Source organism: Camelina sativa, chromosome 15 (assembly GCF_000633955.1).
Source record: "Camelina sativa cultivar DH55 chromosome 15, Cs, whole genome shotgun sequence".
Classification (NCBI taxonomy): domain Eukaryota; kingdom Viridiplantae; phylum Streptophyta; class Magnoliopsida; order Brassicales; family Brassicaceae; genus Camelina; species Camelina sativa.
The window spans coordinates 4,405,046-4,413,945 of NC_025699.1; the positions used below are offsets into that span (position 1 = coordinate 4,405,046).

The window sequence follows — 8,900 nt, forward strand, 5'->3', positions numbered from 1 at the left end:
TATCTATAGCAATATCCAGAAAACGAAACTTAAGTTTGTTACCTGTTCGAGATTCTTTTTGCTGGTCTGTAATGCATAAACCGCTCCTCTGGCATAAGTGCCCCACATGCTTTTTTCCTTCGACGGCGATGGGGTACTTGCATCATTCTTGTTTGCTAGGCCTATTGGGTGCTGGATTTCATCTACACTATAATTCAAAAACCCGAGAAGCTAAAATAATAAGAATGCATGAAACAGAAACTAGAAAAAATTTGCAAGCTCAACACTGAGTCACTGATACTTTGTTTCCCTTACAGCGCTAAGGGTCCTCAATTTCCAATGAATTCTAGAGAAAGATGCGCAAAACAAAAAGGTTGAATCTGATAAATGTCTAAGACTTAATCTGATAAACATACGTATAATAGTTTGCTTGCAAGATCGAAATACTGCCAAAATACCCAAGATGCAGACTTTACTCAATATGTGGCTTAGTAACCAGCTAATGCAGACTTTACTCAATATGAAGACACTAATGACAAGATGAGAGATCCTGAAACATAACACACCTGAAACATACTTCTCCTTCAAATTGTGCAGAACGCAGCTGGACCTGCATAAATATTAGAAAGAGAATAAATGGTACAAAGACATCAAGCTCGAGTGAAACACACAGACAGAAGGAACTTTCCCAACTCAGAAGTATACCTTAATCTCAAGCCTACATACCACTTTCATTTTGAAAAGTTTCCAATTCATTAATGCTACCTCGGGTCAGGTGATAAACAAAAACAGACCAGGACACAATATTGTACACTACTAGGATCTCCATCTATTCCCAATTGAACCGAGCCCAGCATACCAAATGCTAATTTATGAGAATTTCATTTTACCATCAACGGGGAAGTCATCAAAAAAATTAGAATGGTGCTTATTTGTGCTAGAATTCAAGCATACCAAAACACATAAGAATCATCATAAGTAATACAAACCTTAGTATCGCCTGATGGAACAAAACCAAGAAGGATCCCTTTATTAATCGTCATAGCTGATACAGTTCCACCCTGCCAATACCAAAGATGATTCACATTTATGAAGGAAAGCGTATGAATCAGAGAACTCTAAAACTTGATCAAAACCGTGATTGAAATCGCTGTTCATCACAAACCAACCTGATGATCAATGTGAGCTCCTAAAGGACATATACGATAAGGTGAGACCACCACTCGAACTTCTCCTTCATCTCTTCCAGTCATCTGTGACACTGCCTCCTTTATGGAAATTAACTGGAAAACAAAAACGAACGATCTCGTAAGATGAACACCAGAGTCAGATTCCAAAATATCCAACACACACGAAAACAAACACTCGCGGCAATTCAAAGCATATACATTGATTTCTACAATCTCCCAACACACACAAAGACTAAAATTGCAAATTGTTCGATCACAAGTCCGATTTGACACCCGCCGGGAAAATGTACTAGCAAGAGAGAATCATCTCCGCCGCTACTAAAAATTAACCCAACGGAGGATATTGCCACCGATTTAACCAAAATTTCGTAGACGATAACAAGCAGATTCGTGCGTAAATGGATAAATATAAGAAGAAAAATGAAGAATAACCTCGGAATCCGTAGGCCAAGACATCGCCGCGAAGCTTTTTCCCAGATGAAGATCTGAGAATAATGCTAAGATTGTTTCGTGTGAGTATCTGAGAAGCTGAAATGGAGACGAAGAAGCGGGCAGAGTGAGTGAGTGCGTGATGTGGGAGTAACCGTGGAAAGAGGAAGATGACCAAATTGGGTCCTGTTTGGTAACACGTCTAATGATATCCAGCCTTTTTAGTTTATCCCTTGGTTTTTTATACTAAATTTTTCTTGTATTACAATAAATGATTTTTTGTAGTACTCCAAGGAATCATTGATTGAGAATTTAAAATTTTAATGAATTACTATTGATTAATAATTATGAAAATATATTATTATAAATAATAATGTATTTATTGCTAAACATTAAATATTTTTCTTAATTTATGTGAAAGTCTCAAAAAATTATCTATTCAGAGGAAGATTTAATTAAATTAGAGACAAGAATTTGTTTATATATTTTGGCTTAGCGGAAAGATTAAAAATTAAAGGTCAATACAAGTTGTACATGTATTTGTCATTATTGTTCAAAACAAGGTTTGAAAAGTTCTAGTATAATAATAGGAGCAGGAGAAAACATTTGCCGACAATGTCAGGGGGAAACAAATTAACCGATTAATTTCTTATCTTAATAAAAATATTTTTTGACAGCTATGTATCAAAGTTAATCCCAATAAATATTGTAATGTCAAACTGTTGGATTTCAAGAGATTTATAGTTTTTAATACTAAACCAAGTACATCTATGTCTAGAAACAAAATGTATACATTCAAAACGAAATGCATTTGTGAAATTATTATATTTCATTGGTTAAATTTATACGATTTTACAAATTATTATAATGTTTTCTATATATACAAATTTAAAACCTAAATACCAACCGAAAACATAGTGCTATAGTGGCCAATCTTAAACAAGAATGTTTCACGCCGACATGCATATATACTACATAAAACATGAGAAGCACTTGTAGAGTTATATATTTAATACATTCTTGGTATTTTAAAGCTGAACTTCTAATCCTATTTGTGCCTCGCACGTAAGTTTGGTTAGGTCTATTCAAATTATTATATATTTTTCTATGTATTTATATGACTCTCCAACATCTCCAAATTAATATAACTAGCACGAAACTTCAAAAGAAAAGAGAAAAAGAGAGACGGAGGAACAACGAAGATGTCCTCCACTTACGGCAAAGTCGACGAGCGTGAACACGTAATGCTCGAAGCTCGTCGTAAGACGAGGAAGAGAATTGCAATCATCGTTGTATCACTAATAGTTCTTGCCATAATCGTGGTCGGAGCCGTGTTGGGAACCATGGCTCATAACAAGTCATCAGAGACAGTGGAGATCAAGAGCAACGGAGACTCAGTCTCCGCATCCATTAAAGCCGTTGCACAAAGACAAATGTATGGAAACCTTTCGATCAGCTCCAAACGCGAGCAGTCTCAATCCAGAAGAGCTCTTCAAATTCGCAGTCAAAATCACAATCGCCGAAGTTTCAAAAGCTCTCAACGCATTCTCTTCCCCCGGGGATGAAAAGAGCAACATCACCATGAGTGCATGCACTGAGCTTCTTGACCTAACGATAGATAACCTCAACAACACGTTAACGTCATCATCAAACGGTGACGTCACGGTACCTGAGCTAGTCGATGACCTCCGTACATGGTTGAGCTCAGCCGAGACGTATCAAGAGACGTGCGTGGATACGTTGTCTCCAGATATGAAGCCGTTCGGAGAAAGTCATCTCAAGAACTCAACAGAGATGACGAGTAACGCCTTAGCGATCATCACATGGCTCGGAAAGATCGCTGACTCGTTCACACTCCGAAGGCGTCTGTTGACAACCGCTGACGTGGAGGTGGGTTTCCACGTGGGTAGGAGATTGTTGCAGAGCACGGATTTGAGGAAAGTGGCGCATATCGTGGTGGCGAAGGATGGTTCGGGGAAGTACAGAACCATAAGTAGAGCTTTAGAGGATGTGCCTGAGAAGAGTGAGAAGAGGACGATCATATATGTGAAGAAAGGAGTTTATTTTGAGAATGTGAAGGTGGAGAAGAAGATGTGGAACGTTGTGGTGGTCGGAGATGGAGCAAGCAAGAGTATTGTCTCTGGTAGACTCAATGTCATTGATGGAACTCCCACTTTTAAGACCGCAACATTCGGTAAAGTTCAAACACCACAATATCATTACTTATCATCCAAGAAAGTGGCTCATGTCATAGTTGGTATGTTTTATGCTCTGTTTTTTTACTCTGTTTTGTATTGTGCAGCTGTGTTTGGCAAAGGGTTCATGGCAAGAGACATGGGCTTCATCAACACAGCCGGTCCAGCCAAACACCAAGCCGTAGCTCTAATGGTAAGCGCAGATCTCGCTGCCTTATACCGTTGCACAATGAACGCATATCAAGACACGCTCTACGTGCATGCACAACGCCAATTCTACCGTGACTGCACCATCATTGGAACAGTCGATTTCATCTTCGGTAACTCAGCTGCAGTTCTCCAAAACTGCCGGATCCTCCCTCGCCGGCCAATGAAAGGACAACAAATCACAATCACGGCTCAGGGACGTAATGATCCGAACATGAACACAGGAATCTCAATTCACCGTTGTAACATCTCTCCGCTCGGTGACCTAACCGAAGTCAAAACGTTTTTAGGTCGACCATGGAAGAATTTCTCAACGACGGTGATAATGGATTCGTTCTTGCACGGTTTTGTTGACCGGAAAGGTTGGTTGCCTTGGACCGGAGATTCTGCTCCGGATACTATATTTTACGGTGAGTATAAGAATAACGGCGCTGGTTCGTCGACGAGGAATAGGGTTAAGTGGAAGGGTTTGAGGTTTCTTAGTACCAAGGAAGCTAATCGATTCACGGTGAAACCTTTCATCGACGGAGGAAGATGGCTTCCGACTACGAAAGTGCCGTTCAGGTCCGGTCTCTGAGTTTGTCTATTCCGATGATGAGATTTACAATTGCAAATCTCTTTTCTTTTTTTTTGGATATTTGTAAAATTTTATTTGTTCATTATACTGTAAACATTGTCAGTGTTACTCTTATTCCCTTGTAAAATTGTTTGATTAAATTAAACATTTTCAGTGTTCTAATGCTGTTACTCAAATATAATTTATGTGATTGTTTTTAAAAGTTTTTGTGGATAAAACATTATGCAATAAAATCATATGCTAAATATGATGACTTGAAAAAGACATTTCTTTTTGTAAGTTTTATATTGTTAATGATTCTAGATAAGTATTCGTGGTATTTAAATATTTAAATATGTTGTATTAGTTTATGTATGTGAAGTTATTTCAACAATGTATATTCTACCACGTAATAAGACATAATTTTGTAAATTTGGTTTTTAAAAAGCAAGTTATTATATTATTAGTAATTTAATATATTGTTATATTTTTTGTTTAATATACTTGGTTTCTTGAAATTATTTCATATTATAGTGACATATTATTGACATTGCTATAACAAATCAATTTTAGAGTATTTATAGTTTCTAAATTTTAAGTTTCAATATTTTTCAAATATTTCAAAATAAATTATTTGAAGTTTATTATATTATATAAGATTATAAAATTCAACAAAAAAAATAAGAAATTGAATTTAAATATTCAAATTTTGACCCATTACTAAGTTAAATTTTTAATTCAATATATATTATTTTTAAAGAATAATATTACTAAAACTTGAATATTTTATAGATTGAACAATTTATATTTGTTTTAAAAATTCAACTTATGGTATATACGGAATAAAACTATTTTTTCAATATAATAAATAACATGATAATTTATTTGTTTCACAAAGTAGACTCATATATATATATGAGAGGTGAATTATAATGATAATTAACAAATTAATATATTAAGTTAGATATTAAAGGATTTTATTTGATGAATAATTTAATAAAAAAATTTATTATGGTAAGTTAGATGATATCAAATGATTCTTTAGAATATTCTCTTTATTTTTAAGATTTTCGGAAATAGCATGATCTATAAATAAAATCTTCCAAAAATAAATTAAGGTTGCACCCACTATTTTAACTTGTAACTAATTAATCTATAACCTATTTGTAACCAATTTATTAAAATTATATAATATACAAAACAATGTTATGTACTTCTGTTTTATTATAAAGGGGATATGAAATTATTTCGTACGAAATAATTTCAGATTTTAATCTGTATTTACTTGCATCATTAAACTTAAGTATCATTTATAGTTCTTCCATTAACTAGTATGGAAGCTACAACAATAAAATATATATATATATATATAATAATAATAATAATGTTGAAATCATGACATTTTATTAATTTATCTATTTATTTTATAGTATAAATTAATCGTAACAATTGACCAAATTGAGTGCTTGTTTAGTAACACGTCTAATTACCGAAAAGGTCTTTTTAGTTTTTCCCTTCGTTCAAAAGGTTTTGATTAATTTTATGCTTAATTTTCATATTAATTTCTGAGTTTATTTTTTACGATGATGAGATTTCTAATTAAAATCTCTTTTCTTTTTTTGGATATATGTAAATTTTTAATTTGTTCATTATATACCGCAAACATTTTTAGTGTTACAACCGTAATACCGATTCTTCTACGTATGGCACAGCGTCATCTTCGTCGTCGCAACCTTGTAAAATTGTTTAGTTAATTGATTTAATTAAATTTTTATTATTCAAAAACAATAAATAAAATTAATATTATTGGCTTATTGCTATGGTCTATAGATCAAATCTCATCCACTGCATTTTTATCGTGGACTATATTTACGCGTTTTAATTATCACCAAAACTTTGCTTTCAACAAAATTCGAGATATATAGTTTCGATTTAGAATTTCATCAATTTATATATTATTTTTTAAAAACATAAAAAAAACTTCTTATAGGCATGCATAAATATCATGAGAACAACTCCCATTGGCTCGTCTCGATAAAATAATACATCTTAGTGCCTCGCACGAATGTATTTATTTCAACCGACGATATTTTATTTGTAAATCTAGATCTCAACAACTATGACTCGTGAAAATATATTGCTTTTTTTTTTAATTGAGCAAGTACGTAACGTATATAATTAAATATGGTTTTCAAATAATACGGTGTTCTTTTCATTCTTTGTGTAGCAAACCACCATAGAAAGGAATATCGGTTTGAGGCAACCATGTATCTCCCATGGTAAAGTTGTAGACCGTGAAGTTCATGGCTTCTGCCAAGTTCAATATATTGTACCCTAACCACTGCACTCTCTGGTTCGTGTTTGCCCCTGGTCCAAAGTTACTGTACTCACCATAGTAGATTGTATCTAATCCAGTTGTACCGTTCCATTCGAGCCATCCGACTGGTTGGACAATGTCACTGATATATGATTGCATGAAAACCGTCCTTGCGTAGGGCTTCCATGGTCTACCTAAGAATGTCATGGCAGAGTTAGGGTCAGCTGCAAGATCTGGGGCGGCTTTTATTGTACAATTGATGATAGAGATTCCGGTATTCTGGTTTGGATCAACTCTTCCATGGGCTGTTATAGCGTTCTTTTGCTTTGCCATTGGTTTTCTAGCATATATGTTACAGTCTTGAAAAATTGCGGCTGCGTTCCCGAATATAAAATCGACGGTACCTATAACAAAAGGGAAGAAACAGAGGACATATATTAAATCATGTCGGTTACTTCAATAAATAGATATGTGGTATAGAAGAGTTGGCTCCACTAGATTGCATAGAATTAGATCACCTCCCTGTGGATGCAAATTTTAACAAGGACCACATGATCATTCCAAATATAAGAATCTATATATATGATTGACATGTTTTGTATTTTTGGTAAGTTCAAACTACTAAAGAAAATATCTTAAGTTGTGAAATTTGAGCCTAGTTTAAAAAAATCATATCCCAACAACAGTTAATAAATAAAATAAGTATGGAAAATGANTTCAATATATTGTACCCTAACCACTGCACTCTCTGGTTCGTGTTTGCCCCTGGTCCAAAGTTACTGTACTCACCATAGTAGATTGTATCTAATCCAGTTGTACCGTTCCATTCGAGCCATCCGACTGGTTGGACAATGTCACTGATATATGATTGCATGAAAACCGTCCTTGCGTATGGCTTCCATGGTCTACCTAAGAATGTCATGGCAGAATTAGGTTCAGCTGCAAGATCCGGGGCGGCTTTTATCGTACAATTGATGATAGAGATTCCGGTGTTCTGGTTTGGATCAACTCTTCCATGGGCTGTTATAGCGTTCTTTTGCTTTGCCATTGGTTTTCTAGCATATATGTTACAGTCTTGAAAAATTGCGGCTGCGTTCCCGAATATAAAATCGACGGTACCTATAACAAAAGGGAAGAAACAGAGGACATATATTAAATCATGTCGGTTACTTCAATAAATAGATATGTGGTATAGAAGGGTTGGCTCCACTAGATTGCATAGATTAGATCACCTCCCTGTGGATGCAAATTATAGCAAGGACCACATGATCATTCCAAAAATAAGAATCTATATAGATGATTGACAAGTTTTGGTATTTTTGGTAAGTTCAAACTACTAAAGAAAATATCTTAAGTTGTGAAATTTGAGCCTAGCTAGTTTTAAAAATCATATCCCAACAACAGTTAATAAATAAAATAAGTATGGAAAATGTGGCATTATATTTACCATAGATATCGCATTCGCGATAGAATTGTCTCATAGAATGGACGTAGAGAGTATCTCGATAGCCTTCAAAACTACACCGATAAAAGCTTGAACTTTCTGCGTTGTTCCTCAAAGCCACAGCCTGATGTTTTTCAGGTCCGGCTGTGTTTCTAAATGTAACATCAACCGCCATGAACCGCTCTCCAATTACAGCTAGAAAATAAAAATACAATTATATATCACAAACTAAGTAAAGTACTGCTTGGCCAATTACTACCAAAAAAAAATTAAAAGAAAAAGATAAAAATACCAACCAAAGCTTGAGCTATTATACGTAGTCCAACCGTCAATAACGTTATGGTTCCCAGTAATAATCGTCTTATTGATCCCATCTCCGATAAGCATTAAGTTCTTTTTGTTCATCTCAACAACAATATATTCTTCGTAAACACCTTCTCTTGCGTAGATAACAAAGTAACCATCCTCTGGTCTAGTGTTATTAGGTGCAGCTGCAATAGCTTGAGTGATCGTCGTAAAGTTGTCGGATTTGTACGGACCGACAATCACTGCTTTGCTCACGAGGATGGAACCGCCGCTCGTC

The 8,900-nt window shown here is 34.8% G+C and overlaps 1 protein-coding gene and 2 pseudogenes across 1 annotated transcript in view; 1 reads left to right on the forward strand and 2 right to left on the reverse strand.

The window, feature by feature from the left end:
• The window catches only part of LOC104748115, a 3,236-nt pseudogene extending 1,450 nt beyond the window's left edge, over positions 1-1,786 (reverse strand).
• On the forward strand, positions 2,761-4,577 carry LOC104745250 (annotated as a pseudogene).
• Positions 6,554-8,900, reverse strand: part of LOC104745251 (probable pectinesterase/pectinesterase inhibitor 25) — a 12,430-nt gene continuing 10,083 nt past the window's right edge. Inside the window, exons 4-8 of the mRNA XM_019237207.1 lie at positions 8,614-8,778; positions 8,321-8,512; positions 7,625-7,992; positions 6,744-6,909; positions 6,554-6,678 (exon numbers count right to left, since the gene is read on the reverse strand). Of these exons, the coding sequence (XP_019092752.1) occupies positions 6,769-6,909; positions 7,625-7,992; positions 8,321-8,512; positions 8,614-8,778 (866 nt within the window). The 3' untranslated portion in view covers positions 6,554-6,678; positions 6,744-6,768. The remainder of the gene's footprint in view (positions 6,679-6,743; positions 6,910-7,624; positions 7,993-8,320; positions 8,513-8,613; positions 8,779-8,900) is intronic.